The 18080-nt window shown below is 36.1% G+C and overlaps 1 protein-coding gene across 3 annotated transcripts in view; it reads right to left on the bottom strand.

Annotated features, from left to right (window-relative positions):
* LOC129787177 (homeobox protein homothorax) overlaps positions 1–18080 on the bottom strand; it is an 80693-nt gene that overhangs the window by 34948 nt on the left and 27665 nt on the right. For all 3 annotated transcript variants that reach the window (XM_055822537.1, XM_055822539.1, XM_055822538.1), the window contains exons 4-5: positions 12639–12689; positions 10408–10458 (exon numbers count right to left, since the gene is read on the bottom strand). In XM_055822537.1, coding sequence (XP_055678512.1) covers positions 10408–10458; positions 12639–12689 — 102 coding nt within the window. The remainder of the gene's footprint in view (positions 1–10407; positions 10459–12638; positions 12690–18080) is intronic.

Here is an 18080-nt window from a genome sequence, read left to right on the forward strand (position 1 = left end):
GAGACAGAGTCTGTGACATGGCCACAAAGCAACTTGATATCTCAACTTGACTCTCACTCTTTGAGATTGTGGTAAAGTGGCCGGGGGTAGGTGCACTAATAGCTGTATCTTTGGCACAAATGGTACATATCGCGCGCGCTCTTTTGAATTTCATATTCCAACCAGGATAGTTTGTGTGTGGCTTATTTGCACACTGGCATGAAGCTTCTTTTTTCATTCGCATCATACATTATCCTTGCGGAGTTATGTACCTTTGCTTGTTGCAGCAGAGAGAAACTCTCAGTGAGGTAGAATCGTCATGCGTCCGGAATGGTAATTAGGTGCCATTTTAATAGAATGCAATGCCCATGGAGTGACATGAACCTCCAGGCTCTTGTGCACCTTCCACACACACTTTATAAAATAAGAAAAAGAAGGGAAAAGGCACAGAAAAAAAGAATCCCCAAGTTGGGTGCTGATGGTAAACACTACCAGCAAAAATATTCAATTTGAACACGCAACGCGCGACATCAAGTCACCGAAAATTGTTATTTTTATTCGCTCATTTTATTTATTTTAATTCCCTGCATCGTATCATATTCTTGTTTTATTGTCGCTCAAAATACATAGCATATACATTGACAATATGCTAAAAATATGTAAATGACATACAGGAGAAAAAATATTAAATTTTATGAGGCCATTTGACTTGGGGAGTATTAAAGAGTCTCTCTTCACTCTTTTTTTCTTCTTCATCACTTTTTTCTCTTTTTGTTATTTTTTTCGGCCCTCTCTTTCACCCGGTCTTTTGCTTTTTTCGCGGATAAATATGAAAAGCACAACGAAGACAAGTTGCTTCTCCCCAAAAAGCAAAGAGAGAAGAGATAATAAATTAAGGGATTAACTTGATCTTGTGTGCCACTCAAAATTCCTTTCAAAGAAAAAATATATAAATTCTTACTTTTGAACTGAAAAGAGGTGAAAAAGAAAATTTGCCTATGAATTTCTATTGTTTAAAATTGAGATTTTTAGATGGTTTATGGAGTCTGATTGGATTTAGTGGGATTATTCATTTATTTTTGGGAGCTTTTCTTATGCATATAAAATGTCAAGAAATGAATTAATTTGACGGTTTGGTTTAAATTGTTTGTTGCAAATGGAATAAATAATTTGTAGCTCTCAAATATTCAAATTATCTAAAAGGTAACACTTTTGTGACAAAAAGAGATTTATTTCAATTTATTAGCACCTGATGAAGCTCCAAAAAAATATTTAATTTGCTTGTTCTCTAAATTAAAAAAAAATCTCAATGATCATCTTTCGTATAAAGATATCAAGAAATGCTTATTTGGTTGCAATTTGCAGTATCTTAAAAATAAAAAATAATATATCTCTCGTTATTTTGTTCCAGTGTTTTTCATGCAAAGATTTAGTGCAAATTAAAGGTTTGCAGAGCTAAAACAAACCATCAAATGTATAATTTTTAACGCCCAATAGAATGCAGATTTTTTCCCTGATCACGTGCTTCTATCTCCAATTCCATAATATTCCTGGCAAAAAAATAAGAGACCTTAACAAAACATTCCCAAAAAACCATCCTCGTGCACAAGCGAGCGTCCGTTTTATAGACATTTAAATGGTTCTTTAACGATCACAAAGTAATTTGAAAATGTTTATAATTATTTGTGGTTCCTCTTCACATATTGAGTTCAGTCAGAGTACATCATCCTCCTCTCCGGTGAAGATGGGGCAGCGAAGGAGAAAAGGATGCACACACAAAAAAAATAATAAAATCACGTCTCTATTAATAAAATAATCAGCATGGCACGATCTCGATCAAACAATGTAAATTTTTCGATGATAATGATATATGAGTGTCGTAAAATACCTGAAATGTTTACATTAATAACCCAAGCAATAAAACACGATTATTGCCGTAAATGCTGCGGGAGAGCGCATGAGAGACACGATTGAGGAGACGGATACTTTAGATTTTTCAAATGGTGCAAGAAACAGAATTCTTCACTTCACTTGCAAACTGCACCGCCGCATTATGAAATGCAAGGTGTAATTAAAATAAATTGTCTCTATAAATTGCAATCAATTATCGCTTCGGTGACAAAAGTCGGGGCGCAGGAATATTTCTCGAACATAACACAGAGCTGTAATTGAAACATCAATTTCGGACTCTTTCCGCGCGACACAATGTTCTTTTGGGAGGCACAAAATCTGTCAATAATTAATAATCCGGGGAAACGAGGAAAATTCAGCCGGAGCAAATGCAGAGAAAATTGCCCAGAATGGGTTGGGCCGGGTGGTGCATTTGTACGTAACAATTGTCATGTCATGTCAATTTGCAATATAAATGCGCCCCATGGACGGACAGGGGGACAATGTGGAGTGGAGCTATGTGTTGCCTAAGAATCTACCCTTCGATGACAACTGTTTCGCAATGGACAATTCGTGGCAGAAACTGCCTTGAACGAACTGCGCTCATGAGCTGTGTACGAGATATATATTTATTTTATATTACTTCCTTTAAATTTTTAGAAAATTTTGGATAAATAAAAATTAACAGAAACATAACGAAACATGAAAAATTCTTGATTCTGGAATCAATCTGAGATTTTAATGATTTGTGAAATATTTTACAGGATTTTTTATTCTATTTATTTTTATTTATTTCATTTAAAGGATTCGAGAACCTTTTGTAATTCGCATAACAGTTACTTAATTCAAGCCTTTTAGGAAACTAAATAATAAGAAATATTGCTTAACATTTTTAGTCTAGATTCTAGAAAGAATTTCTAGGTTGTCTTAGATTTTTGAATTTATTTGAATGTTTCGTTAAACAGTTCTGTTGACGAAACCTGATTTAAATTAATATAAATCGTAAAATATTCTTGATGTTTTCGTCCCATAACTTTATAGATTCTAGAATTCTTTCTTAAGATTCTAGATAATTTAATGAAATAACTCCATAGATTTAAAAATTTCATTTTTTTTAAACAGATAATCCAAATCCGTTAAACGGTTAACAAGATGGTTTAAACCCGACCTCTGTATTTGATTTATTTTAAATTAATTTTCATCTTTAATTTTGATTAATTGACAACGATCAAAATGAGACCATCTCATGCTATTCCTCAATAAATTGTGCCACTGTCACAACCAATGCGCGAATTCATCAATTGCACTCAGCACTTTGTCGCTCACTCCCCTTTTCAGTGGACGCAATGTTATATACCTATATTTTTTTCTTTTGCATATTTATTCCTCTTTCGGCGGGAAAAGTTTTCTGTGAGTGAATTTAATGACACACACGGCATGACTCCTGGGCAGGAATTTCTCCGCAAAAGCCGCTTTGGCAAAAATAGTAATTTGCATACGGAGTCTACAATGTGGCCAGAGTGAGAGAGAGATAGAGAGAATATTCTTGGTGCGGGACGCCATACAATATCGCATTTGATATGCAAATTGCTCTTGGACGAATGGGTGCAATTTTGATGATAATGAAGAAAAAATGATTCGCCAAAAGAGATGGAGGCACTTGGCAATTCACGATAATTGCTCCATCGGCAATTTTGTATTGTGGCGCTTTTTCGCAACATTATACATAGCAATATATATGCGGTGTGCTTATCCGAAACAACTCCACCTCTTTCTGGGGAGGGCCCTGCATAGAGAAATTCCTTCGATAATTTAATTAATTTGCAACAGCAGCAGCAGCGGTTGAAGGGAAGATTATGAGTGACAGAGAGCATGCCGAAATGTTGAGCAGAAATGCTTTTGATGGGCCACTCGTGGTGTGGGTATGGGGGGACACCCCCACTTGATGTGATTTCCTAATCGCTTTTAATGAAAACATCGATCCCTGCTGCACAATCAATCGCTTGGGCGCGAAAATGGGCACACGAGATGGGCGAATGACGAATGACGAACGCCCAGAGAACAGAACAATCAGAATCGCGTATCTGTACACTGGGATCGTGCTCTCTATGCAACCCATATGTGAGTGTGGACATGCAGCTGATGGTACGAAATTCCGTGCCCGTCAATTATTTCATTAGTGGAAACCACTCCGCAATTATTTCATTAAAACACACACCCAGAAGTCCCCGCGCGTCTTCATCCCAGCATCACGAGCTGCTGCCCTCTTGCCAAGGATCAATATCCCAGGGACAGATTTTTGTGTAAACTCCCCAACTGTAAACCTTCTGTGCCATCTGTGTGCTCCCCGCGAGAGTTTCTTCCCCCTTTTGCATTTCAAGACTTCTTGCGGTAGCCCCAGCATATACACTGGCTGGCTCACCGACTGACTGGGATAAAATTTATGGGCGTCGGAAGAAACAAGAGCAAAGCCACAGTTCTGATGACGAATCTAAGTTGATTTAAATTAGTACCATCCACATGTTGACTGCCATAATTCATTTGGTGAGTGCGAACGCATTCATTATCGCTCATTAGGTGCACATCCCGTTAAGGATGTGCCCTGCCTCTGGAGGTGTTCATGTGGTCCATTCCCCAACTTCAATCTGTCAGACAGATCGACCATAAGCAGAGTTGGGAGATTTGTAGTTTCAAAGGATTTTTTTTAATGGAGTTGTAAAAATTAAAAATTAAGCACTAAATAATCTATTTTTATTTCAATCGAAATCTTTATAAATTAAAAACTTTTAAAAAAAATGCTTAAAGACTGTCTTTTATTTTGAGAAAATACAAATTATTTCGATAAAAAAGAATTTATTTGTGCTTAAAAAAATTCTTAATTTATCCTGGAAAGAATTTCTTTGGACATTTTCATGATTAATTTTTAATTTACTATCTAGAACTTTTTTTAATCCTTTTTTTTCATTAAAATGTTCCATAAAATTTTAGATTTCTCCTAGATCGATAGAATCTCGCAAAATGCATAAAATAGATCTTTAATCCTTACTATCGAAACTTCCATCTACCTCTTTGTCAACTCTGTTGGGGAAATGTGTGGGATCAACACTATATTCTTTCCTCTTGTCTCGTTCAATTTGGTCAGTGGACTTTTTAGGCTTGTCGCATTGCGCATGTTTTTTTTTTTTATTTCAATTTTACTTTAGAAGCAAACACCAACGAATAAAAAAAGACATTTCTTTAATTCCCTCGATCGTGTAGGTGATCTCTCAGGGTACAAAAACCTCGTGTCATGCGATCACTCAGATCATGATTTGTAGAAAAGAAGAAAAACGAATGATTTTGTGCAGGGATATATTTGTGTGACTGTCCATTTGCAATATATAGATATTTTTGCAGCCTCATCACGCTGCACATGATCTTCGAATGGTGATCACGGATCGTGGAGATCGTGGTGATCACTGCAGCTGAGAATTTTATGCATCCGCAACACCCGTTGTCATCATCATTTTCCCAATATATATTGTGCACCTACATTATATATAGCACGAAATATATATAGCCATCAAGCATCAACTTTTTGATGGTGATCGTCATCAGCATTATTTTTGTCTTGGACTCCTTTCATCCTCCGTGCCCGTGATCGTGACAAACCGGTTCGCGATCGCGGGAAAAAGTCTCCACATTGCCGTATTGTTGTGTATTATTTCGCCCCAAAGTATTTATATACTATTTGAGACACTGAAAAACTTCCCTTTTTTCCTCTTCTCCCTCTCAAAACCTTTCTCACTCTCCCTCATCGTACTCACAGTATCTTCACAAAGTATTTATTTTTATTCCTTTTACCAAATCGCCTTTATAGAAAAGATCACTCTTTTTCCCGCACACAACAGTGCACACCAAAAAGGCACAAAGAATAAGAAAAAACACACACGGATTGGGGGAAAAAAGTCCCAAGAATGGAAAGATCGTTTTATACGAAAAGATGATGCTTTTTTTTCGTCTTCTCCTCCTTATGTGGGACTCTTGTGTAAAAATCTTTTATTCCTGTTGTTGGTGTGTGAGATGGTGAGCAACAATGAATTTCATTTGTGTTTCCCGCAACATCACCCATGTGGATGGATGATCATCAAAAACCCCCAAACGATCATTATAATGTTAAATTATCAAAATGAGATAACATTTTATGCCGCTGAACTCCATGGAAAGTGATTCAGGTGAGGATAAACAAAATTGAAATCGTGTGAATTTTATGTGTCATATAATTTTTATTGGGCCAATGTTGAATCCAATATAATTCACATAAAAATTCGAGACTCGTGTGGAGTGAAATGGGGCTTGTTTGGTGGTTTCTTTTGAAATTTCAATAAAACATTAGAAAGATTGTCTCGTGTGTCAGCGATCACTTTACAATAAATGTCCCAAACAAAAAGATCGATGTGAATTTATTTTCTTTTCCTATGCTACAGATCACCGATCGCGTTCTAAAGTTGATTTTGTAGCATGTATTTTATGTTAACAAGAACAGGAAAATCCATGAATTTAAACAAAATCAAATTATTAATAAAAATTCATAGAGATCGCCTAAAGATCACATAAAGATCGCATAAAAATCGCACCATAAAATGTTTTATTTTATAATTTTAATAGAATTTCAATTTTAAAATCTTGTAAGAAATTTTCCTTTTTGCAATATTCATGAAACCACACAGAATGCTCTATAGTAGATCTCATATCTAACAAAATACAAAGTGATCTTGTTTTTGGGATCTAAACCAAAAGCCTTCTTGTGCGTCGCATAATGCAATCCCACTGCCTATGTTTGGATCTTTTGGTGTGGTCGATTTTAAAATTCAGTCCCATTTTCATATGGTCGCGTTCGCGTCAAGAAGTATTTTGAATATTTCTGCATACAAAAGAGCCCATGGAGATATTTTATTGTCAGGTCTCCCCAGTTCACAGGTAAATTCCTTTTCTCATTCATCGTCTCTCACACAAAATAAACAAGCACATTCTATCCCCCATCCGTGTAGAGTTTTCGCTATATAGACAGAGAAGGGTGTTTAACATGGGAGAACCCCTGAAGAAGATCCACACTATTCGACAGAGGGATCGCAAATTGCAATCTTACAGTGACTTTGTACAAAAATTTCAAACAAACTTGCACAAGGAGTTTCCGCTTTGTGCAACAATGGCCAAACAAAAGACACTGAGTGTGCGGTCAAAAAAGACGATTAAGAAAAAGAAGATCATGAGTGATTGCGAGAACACGATCAAGTCAGGGGATGATCAGCTAAATAACCACACATCAATAATTTACACGCGAAATTGTATAATTTTTGCAACAAATTCATTGTGGAAAAGGCAATGGAACAAGTTAAACAATAAATGTTGGGTGTATTGTACAAGTTCCAGTGATCATCATGTTTTATTTATAAGACACGCTGCAATGCGCGATCATTCTTCATCGAAAATGCAGAGCAACCAAAAAGCCCTCCTTTTCAAAACATGATCGAAACCGACATTTTTTACCCATCGCACCTCCCGCTTTTTACCCGCACCGCCATTCTAAGACACACACATCCCATTCAGCCACATGAGAATGATTATGAAGAGGGCTATATGGTGCAAAAGAATTAACAAAAAAAACACGACAAAATAAAGAACACAAAGATGATGCGTTTTAGTCTGTCGAATGATTCTTCCATACACCACAAAATGCGATCTTTTGTGCGCGATCGAGACACAAATATCAAGGCAGGAGGGGGCTGCATAATTTTTGCGAAGCACAATTTGCATAATTTGCCCTTTATTCACCAATAGCTATGAGCCCTACATAGTTGCGCATGGATCTCATCTGCATGCCTTTCGCCCCACCATATTGATCAACCTCAAAAGTTCAGCCATGCTGACTTCTATGGCTTGAAATCCGGTCGACATGTGTTTTGAATTTTCTGCCACAGTGATCGTACTAACGGCGGGACAGAGGATCATGCGAGGATCACCCTTTTTCTCGATCGCCGACGATTGAAAAACCATCCCAGGGCCTAAAGGATAATCTGTTTTTCGTTAAGCGGGCATGTTTTTTTTATCCTCCTTTTCTGACTTTTTTTTTGGGCATATCCACCAGAGCATATGTGAGAATAAAATGCCTCAAGAGGTTGAATAGATATTTTTTCTTTCAGTGGTAGTGGAGAATGTCTGAACCCGATCAGAGTGATCACATAGTTTTAAATCAGAAGAGCTCTTTTGGGAGGCATACACACACACTAAATTCATCTGGATAGAGAGAAAAAGATCGATTTTACAAATTGATATTTTCTATGAGATATCCCCACATTGAAAATGAGGTTCGAGATGTAATTTAATATCTCATGGATTATGGTAGAGGATCATCTGTGTGATCGCTGTCGCTAAGGAGAAATGTTATTCATATGCGGTGGAACAGGCAATCCAAGTAATTCCAATTTACATAAAAAAAATTCTTCTATGAGGGAGAGACGGAATGAAGAGAAAAAATAAATTAAAATGGCCGCACTTATGTTAATTCAGGCACAGCAAGTTCTCTAGGCCTCGCGCGGAGAACGCAGCCGAAATGTTTTTTTGAGAAACGATCGCGGGTAAGATCACCGAGTTATATTCAAATTTTTCTGACCTCTTCTTCCATAATATACGGATTATGTTTCCCTCCCAAAAGAACCAAACAACAAGGTAAAGAAAAAAAAACGAAATAAAGGAATAAGACGATCCGTAGACTCGATCATAGCCAACCACTAGGCGATCCGACTGATCATTCCGCGCATTCGATGGCGCATTTGCCATGGCGCGCAACAATGGGAGTTTGTATGTTAATTGGCTCATAAGACTTTTCGTCTGTCGCGGTGGATGGCCAAGCTAGCTTATCGCATCCACCAATCTTTCACATACAAATGACTTTTGGGCACCGAGAAGTACAACCAAAAATAAAAGAACATATGAGACGAGATAACCGAATTGTTTCGAATCTCACATACCACCTTCGCCCGCAATTTTCCCATTGGAGGGCAAAAACACTTTATCCGAGAAAATAGAAAACAATTACACAATGTTAATAAGCAATGCAGACGCTTCGTCAAGAGCACAATGATCGCGCAATGGGCAAATTGGTTAACATGGTGCGATAGTTGCGGGAAGTGAAATAAAATTAATGAGACTCACCCAAAAGCCCAGAGAGTCTTCGAGTGACTTTCGAGAGTTCCCATTTTTTTTTCGTGTAGTGCCCCCCCAACATAAGTAATTAATATTCGCAATTTACGAATCATTTTTCTTGAGGAATGACTAAAGTTTTTTTTTCTATATTAATGTGTCTGGTTGGTCGACTTTTACACTCAGAGGAATTTCTTTGAAAACATGAAATTTGCATGAGAAAAAAATCACCTGCTGATTTATCATGTGGGAGATTTACAACAAGTTTTTGGAATTTATATTTTTACGTGATAAATGTGAAATTGATGTGAAAATTTAATTTTATAAATTATGTATTTTTAAATTGCAAATTAAATTCCAATAAGAAGGTGTAGGAAATTATTAAAAGTATTTTGATAAAGCTAAAAAATATATATTTTTGAAATTTTTATTTTCAAGCAATTCCAAGAAAAATTGCTTAAAATATATTCGTTAAAAATAGCTTTTTAAAATAAAAAAAAGTTTTTCTTTAAATCAGGACATAAATAAACCGGCCGGGTAATCAACATGGGTAAATATTTTTATACGTCGTGTAAAAAAATCAATGTTAAAGTGATTTTTAATTTTTACACGTTTTGTACGTAATTTTTATATTTTATATGAATTCTAAACAGAAATCATTCAATTCTATAAACTCTTGAAAGTATAGAACTACATATTTTAGAATAAAATTTTTAACACAAAATTCCAAAATATCCTTGAGTTTTCCAAACAATTAATATCTCGAGATTTGTAACCACTATAGCAAAAATATTTTTGTATATTTTTAGAAATTCTTTTTTCTTAACTAAATAAAATGATAAAATACAGTTTCTTTCTGAATTAAAAAAAAAAAAAATAACAAACATTCTCAAGCAATTCCACCTCTGCCGCATTTCGCCAGGTATAGATCACAAATTTCTCTGAGTGTAGCAATGAGAGGTGCTCGTGAGAGACACACCGGCTGTGATATTAAATACACCAATTTGTTATAATTATGCAAATACGATGAGGGCAATTTTTGTCGTGATCACACATTGTATGTCTTGCTGAGGTAAAAAAAAATTTCACTCATCTATCCGCCCGCTAAAATTCCTCTATGTTTGGTGAAAAATTTTTTTTGGCCCGCGATTCATGGAAATTAATCACTGAGAGGTGGGCTTTTGTCTCAGCGCACCCACATGGAGGTTCTTTCGCTCATCAGGCACACACCAAAAACATACTGCGAAAATTGCATTTAGAAAATCTCTCATAATTAATTCTCGTGAGCACGCACACTTTATTTTTTTTTCTCACACACAAGAATATATACGGCAAATTGGCGGGAAAAAGACTCACCTTTTCTAACTCTAGGAGGTGAAACCGAAGTACTTGAATTGCTTGCACCATCTGAAAAGAGAAGGTATACACAATTAAAATGAGGAGCTTTTCATTTTGACGAGAGAGCAAACTTTCCGGGCAATTTGCTCGCACAATCAGGAAAAGAGGTAAATTTTGTGATTTTCAGTGGTACGGCGTTGTATATAGAAATTATACCGCAACTACCTTGTGTCATTTAATTAAACGGACCGTGCGATCTTCACCTTCCCGTGGCCATACAGCTAAAACCCACTGGATGAGTGCAAAATGTACAAAAGCTGCGCGAGATTTATTTTTGACTATTTATCATCTTAATGCTGGCTCCTCTCCCACCGCCCACACCGTGGCCTCACGCAAATTTTGTTTATACAAATCACACAAGGTGAATTAAAGCGAGGCTCTTTCCTCATAACCCAACGAGAACCCAAAAGAGAGCCATTGGGAAGTGTTTGGGAGCACATTGCTTAATAATTTTCCATTAAAAAAAAGAGCTATGCGAGAGAAAATTTGAAAAATTGTTTAAATGAAAGGCAGAAGAGTTTTTTGTGTTGTTGTTATTTCTATTTGCCATCGCGATCCCGCAACGATCCCATATAGCGATCACCTGCGATAGCTTTTGGAGTCAGAGAGTGGGAAAAAAACCCAAATAAAAATATTAATTTTTGACAGTGAAAAAGTGATCTCTCATCCACCATTCTTCAGCCAGGTGAAAAATCCATAGTGCTGGAGAAGTCAGAAGATGATCGTCGATCAATTTCTTTTAAATCTTTTCTTTTTTGTATTTATTTATGTCTTCCAGCGAATTTCAAGAATCACACAATGGCTCAAAATGTACCTGCAGAAAACATCTCTCTCTCACAGAAAGAGTTAATTTAAATTCTCGAAATGGCTATTTTATTTCAACGCCAATCCAATGCGCGATAGAGTGCGATCGTGAGTGAATTTGCATTGAAAAATCCGTATTCATCTGCAATTTGTCAGCTTTTTTTTTTGCAGCAACATAATTTTTTTTTGGGTAAAAAAATAAATTTAAAATTCCGAAAGTTTATGCGGAAAATAGGGGATAAACACTCAATCGGTTAGACGATCGCCACAGAGTGATCTTCAACTTTTATTAATGATCTCACTTCTTGGAATTCATCTTCGGTTTTTTTTTTCTTCACTCATATGTACGGCAGACTTCATCAAATCGTGGTCTCGAAATTTTTGCTCAATCTGGGAGTGACAGAAAAAGCTTCTCTTAGCTCAGAGTAAAAAAAAAACTCTTTTGTGTAATTAAGCGACACGATCGCGATCATGTCTTTGGAAATAGAGATCAGTTAGTATGCAAATCGGATGGAATTTTTCTTTCCATCCTCTCGCAAAGATCATCTCTGCGTTGCGATGCTTCAATTAAAAACACCAACGACACGTGAATAAATTTAAAAGTTTATAAATAGCAAAAAAAGAAAGGATTAATTCGTATTAAAAAAAAATGAATGACAACCAAAGCGAATTTGATTGGCAACTTGCTCGCATCTCCTCGTGGTTGTATTTTGTCTCGATAGGAAAAGTGCACAATTGAGCATTGAAATTTAAACCGAATGGCATTTTCTTCACTGTATGTGCTGGGAGTTAACCCTTTTTAATGCACAAATAAAAACGTCCGCGTTAATTTATAGCAGATAAAAGTAAACTTTTTTTTTTTTTTTTGAAAATGAAGTCTCTCGTAGAGGCAGCAAAAAAAGGCGCACCATACCACGCTATTACAATAAAAGTGTCTTGTAAATTCGCACAATAATTTTGATTTATGGAAGATCGCTGAGACAGAGTATCAAATCTCAAATTACTCGACTTTTATACATGTTATGGCCAGTCAATGAATTTTTTATTGCACCCTCCAAATGTGTTTATACAGCCACAGAGTCTCTTAAAATGTTTCCAATACTATGCTTTTCTACATCATAAAGTCACGGATTTTTTTTCCTCGGTGTGCCATACAACATCATACACAAAAAAAATTCTCCCTCCTTAAAATGTTTATTGTTTTATATTGTTAATTTACATCTCTTTCTCTCTGTGAATTTTTTTCTTTGCATGATTTAGCGTGATTTATTGAAATTAGAAAAGGAACACCTCTCGAGTTCTTCCTCTGATCCGGGAAATTCCGTCACACAACCCATTAAAATAAAAACAAACTAAAAAAAACTGAGCAAATACATAATACTTACAAGTGAGTCTACTTCGGGATCTGCTATGTAGTAGGGCTTTTCTGATCGTATCTGCAAAGAGATAAAGAAAGAAAAAAACATGAGAGAAATAGCATTAGAATCTCGCAATCACCATAAGCATTGGGAAATAAGAGGGGAGCATGGGAGAATGAGGGAAAAAAATCAAGGTAAAAGACTTGGCACACCTCAAAATAATAGAGCAATTCATCTTGGAATTTTTCCAAGAATCACTATTAATACCCATTTTAGTTCACGCGAGACAATTACACATGACGACAATTTTCGAGGTGGAAATGATCAATTGAACTTTCCATTGAAATTACCCGACCAATTAGATGTATTCAATGAGATTCGTGATTAAATGGAGGTGGTTATTATAATCTCTTACATTGCAGAAAAAAAGAAGGTTCGAAAAAAGACGAGAGAAGAATATTGATGATTCATTACGGAGTCTACATTAACCATTTAATTTAAGTGAGTTATGCCTGTTTAGTTATTTCTCGTATTTTTTTTTAAGTAAAACAGTTGAATTTAGATATTAATACCTAAATTTTGACATTTCCACCTAAAATTTGACATTAACACCTAAATTTAGACATCAATGCCTAAATTTTGACAGTAATGCCTAAATTATAACAAAAATTTAAGAAATACTTTTAAAAACATGACATATTTCTCTATTAAATTCATAAATATTTAATTTTGCAAAAATTCCGATTTCTTAACGTTTTTTCTTTTGACACCTGTCATATTTGACATAATAGCTAACAACATTAACGCCCAATAAATAAAAACGTTGTAAAACAGTCAGAATTGAAAGATTGAATAATTATGAAAAAAAATTAATTCAAATTCACATTAAAAAAGCAAAAAGACATAATTTCCTTAAATGGCTTTGACAGTAATTTTTATGTCATTATTAACGTCAAATTATGAAATATTAAATTTGCAATAACTGTCAAGGCATCATATTAAAAATGAAATACTAAAGCTATCAATAGAACTATTTAATTTTTTATCTAAAAATCTCTCAACATTTTCATCAAAGAATTTTTTTGTGTAAAATAAAAAGTCTCTTGTATAAAATCAAGTGACAATTTTACGTGATTTTTTGACATTATTGCCCTCAGGATGAATCAATAACCAGAGATTGTTCAGTGCAGAAAAAAAAATTCTCAAACTTCTGCATTTGACATTTGTCACCCCGTCCTTTACCATCAACCACCCCCAATCCATTGGTGTACATATAAAATGTAAATGGGGTAAAAAATTAAATGTGAATCGTGGGGAGCCACCGAATGATTCTCTGTGGAAAGTTAATGTTATTTAAATATACCCGAATTTTTTTTATATCTCCTTCTCTGGGACCATGGGGGGTGTCTCTGGGAAAGAGTCCGAAGGATTGAAAGTTTTTCGTACAAATTGCCATAGAACGGAAAGAAGGGGTGGACAATTGAGTGTTGTTTATGGCAGATAAACCAAAAAGTCACACGAAAATCGTAAAAGACATCAACTTTACAGCCCTATGGTACAAATTGTCGCCATACACACCGGTGCTGGAGGCCAAAACATTTTGCTTCCTGAGGAAGGGCACAGGTATGCGGAGCTGTGAGGCGAAGGAGGGTGGAAAAAGGAGTCTCCCGGACGATTAAATTCCTTCGCCCTAGCACCAATTCCAGTTGTTTTTGGCAATAAAACAGTTCACTTTTACGATGATGATAATGTTTTTCATCCACCACCCTCGAGAAATATGCCCAAGGCTGAAGTTTATACCAATCTTACACATCCCTCGAGGGTATGGAGCACCCGAGCACACCCGCTGATATATGGCACTCAATAAAATCATAAATATCCACATAGTGGAAATCCTTTTCTTCGAAACCCAAAAGTCACTTAACTTTTACAAAATAGTCCCTCGGAAGTTAACTTTTCAGAGAATCAACCATTAAAATACTGCTCTAAAGGAGAAAAGGAAGTGTGCTAGAAACTGGTTCAATAAATTTTGAGAAATTATATTGCAAAGAAATCCAATTGGAATTCAACTACTGGAGGGATTTTAAATTTAAACTGTCGATATAAAATCAATTTTCAAGATCAAGGGGTGCGTTTGTTAAATTCCTACATAGTAGCTCATAGAATTTTAAGAGCTAATTTTAAAAAAAATAAACAACATTTTCCTAAACTCGTGGCTTATCAAATCAACTAAAATTCCTCTGCAAAAATTTCCCACAAGTTTCTGAAAGAAAAAAAATTCTTCAATACTGCTTGATATTTCGTCAATTAGCCAACTTCCAAAAAGTCATTAAGATTACAAACGGAGAAGTAGCTCATTTTAAGGTCAGAAGAACTTGATTTTTCTTAGCTCCAAGGACAGTCAAATCCGGGCTATATGTGTGTACAAGAATTCGCTCTCAAAAAACTAGGAGGAATAAACAAAGAGAGAAAAGTTTCCCCTTCAGCACAACAAGAAAAAAATCATGAATGAAGCCCATTTATGGGGCTCGCGAGAGCATCACAAACACAAAAATCCATTCAAGTGGGGCCAAGCGGGGTGCTATGCGAGATACCCAGAACTCACACGCTATCGCATCTCAATAAATTAAAGGCAACATAAGAGTGTCCATACGCCAAAACACTCAAAAAATTCATTAATTAGTCACTCGACAGCACAATTAATGAAAGCAAAAGTCAACACAGCTTTTCGGAGACTCGATCAACTTCCTTTCCTCTCTCGGATTGTGGTATGCACAAGATCGTGAAGAAGTTTTTAATAAAAAGAAAATGGGAGAGAGAGAAAAAAACGAAGAAATTGCAGCAAAAAGTGTCCCTCTTTTCTCTACTTGCGGATGGTGTAAAAATGATGAATGGCAACCCTGTGCGCCTTCGTGCTTCCCGCCAAAGTATTTTAATTACTCAGCACACGGTGCAATTAGTGCGATCACCAGCGCCTCCGTACGATCATTGGCAACAGCCAGATCACCGCAACCATATCAACTGCTGATCAATAAATTGGACTTGCTCGAGAGTCAATCACTTTGTGAAATTGTCTCCAGATTGCAATTTCACTTCGCAACAATCGTTCACATTGGACAAACTCATTAACACCGCATCGATCAGCTGCATGGTCAAAGATCACTCGAGATCACTCTGCCATCACTCACAGATCTACATCTCCACAGAGCATTCTATGTAATATTATGAAGAAGAATCCTCGCACCAATCATGTCAATCAATATTTGTCTGTGAATGTTTATACAATTGTCCGTATGGAATAGTGTGTTTGATGATCGAGTATACGATCGTGCGCGCCCCTTTTCTCTGCTTTTTCTTGTATTTCATTCCAGAAAGGATTTTTGGTGGCGTTTTAAAAATAAGATGGAAAAAATATAGTATAACCCAATATTGATCGTGCGCCCCGATGATCATACTGTGTAAATATTTATTGGGTGCGATCACAGTGATAAAAGCATTCTTCAGTGCGTTACGATGGATATATACATACATATGCATGGATGATCTGCTATAATGTAGATCGATTTGTACGGAACCCAAATTACGCATGTAATTTATTGAAGTGAAAATTATTTTTTATGACACAACACCCGCCTTCCATGGCACATCGTATGAATTTATTGCCCACTTGGTACGATCGGCAAGATCAGGGTGAATTCGACGTGCAGCATCAATTGCGCTAAATGACAAACTGATGAGCCGAAGTGGCTTCTCTGTCACAGCTTCACTCATCAACCCTCCCCATCGGGTGTTGAGTGCAAGATGATCTCGCTCCTGGCTGTCGCCAAGAGAATGTGACGAGATCATCAGGCACCCAAGAAGCTATACGATCCACCGATGAATTTAATTATTCCTCTCCTCTATGTAACATAGTATCTGCCATCCAATCGGAATGCCCCCGTGCCAAATGTACCGCGATGCAACGGTGTGCGCATTTACATTCAATTATAGTTGGATACTTTTATAAAATAATCACCATGAGGACCTCACTTAAGAGCTACGCCATACCAACAGCGCGATATTTATGCCGGAACACGATGCCGGCACACTTTGCAAACAATAATGTTTGTGTGTATAAAACAATTCGATAGGAATCCATAATAAATTTTGAATTACTAAGGGATGGTCACGTTATTTTGGAAACTCTACAGGAACAAAATGGCCAAAATGTGAGAATTTCAAATAATTTTTTTGAGCACAAAAATTTCTTTTCTAAATCGAAAGTACTTAATTCTTATCAGTATTTGGCCATTTAACAAGAGTGCAAGCAAATTTCGAATTTTTGGTTTCAAAATTGGCCTGAAAATTGCTCTTGAAAGTCCCCGAGTTTCCAAAATAACGTGACCATCCCTTAGATAGTATGGCGTCTTCTCTCCTTGAAAACAATCTCCGGTCGCTGGCGAGTGCTTTTTATTGGTGCCACCGCGCCAGGCGCACAAATATCGCGTCCTCGTGCGCGCACATCTCTTCCAAATATGCAAATTGATGCCATAAAAGTCCCAATGGGTCGCACCAATATCTTATGGACATCCAGGTGGGGTGGTTAAGCAAAAGTCTCATGTCATCAGCCACCAATTGGTATGCAATTGAGGACTAAATTGACTCTCTTTACCTTGCATCACGCGCAAGAAAATTATATTTTGGTTGGGTCAACGATTGCTATTTTTCTCTCAACAGCTGTGACTAGAAAATCTTGTAGTTTTGTAATAATTAAATTTAATATCTAAGGTAGAGTCATCTACTGAGTTTTATTGAGAGATCATGCTGCCGTCTATTAGGAAAATTCTATTTTTTTTTGTAAAATGCCTTGAAATTATCTGTTTAAATTTAATTGATCTGTTTAATTTTGTCTAAAAATCTTAAAGGATTAGATCATACTTTATTGAGATTTTAATAAAAAAAATAACTATTGTTTCTAACAGAATTCTCTAATCTTAAAATCTTTAGAACTTTCCGACCTTTCCGGACATTGATCATTCACATAGCCTTTGAACCTCTCCCTCTCTACCCATATATTTTCTCATGCATATCGGAAAAACTGTGGAAAAATGAGGAAAATCCCAAAGATGAATCATTCTTCTAAAGAGTTATACAAAAAAACATCTCTTTACAATATTCTTTTCATCTGAAAGAATGATAGAAATTCTGTTTCACACATTTCAATATATGCCTGCAATATCATTCACACAGAAGGAGATTCATATCGTTAACCCAGAGAGATGAATGCATACAGTCAAGTTCATAAATCAAGAAGTCTTTTTCGGAGTTGAGCACCAGGGAGGGAGTTTCATCTCACTCAAGGAATGACTCGAGAAAAAAATCCACCAAGAGACATTTAGCAGAACTTTTTGTGCATCTTTTTGGGTGCAATTAAAAAGGAGGATGCATACACTGTCCTCAAAAATTTTGTCAAATTTACGAAAATAGAAG

Source organism: Lutzomyia longipalpis, chromosome 1 (genome assembly GCF_024334085.1).
Source record: "Lutzomyia longipalpis isolate SR_M1_2022 chromosome 1, ASM2433408v1".
Taxonomy (NCBI): Eukaryota; Metazoa; Arthropoda; class Insecta; order Diptera; family Psychodidae; genus Lutzomyia; species Lutzomyia longipalpis.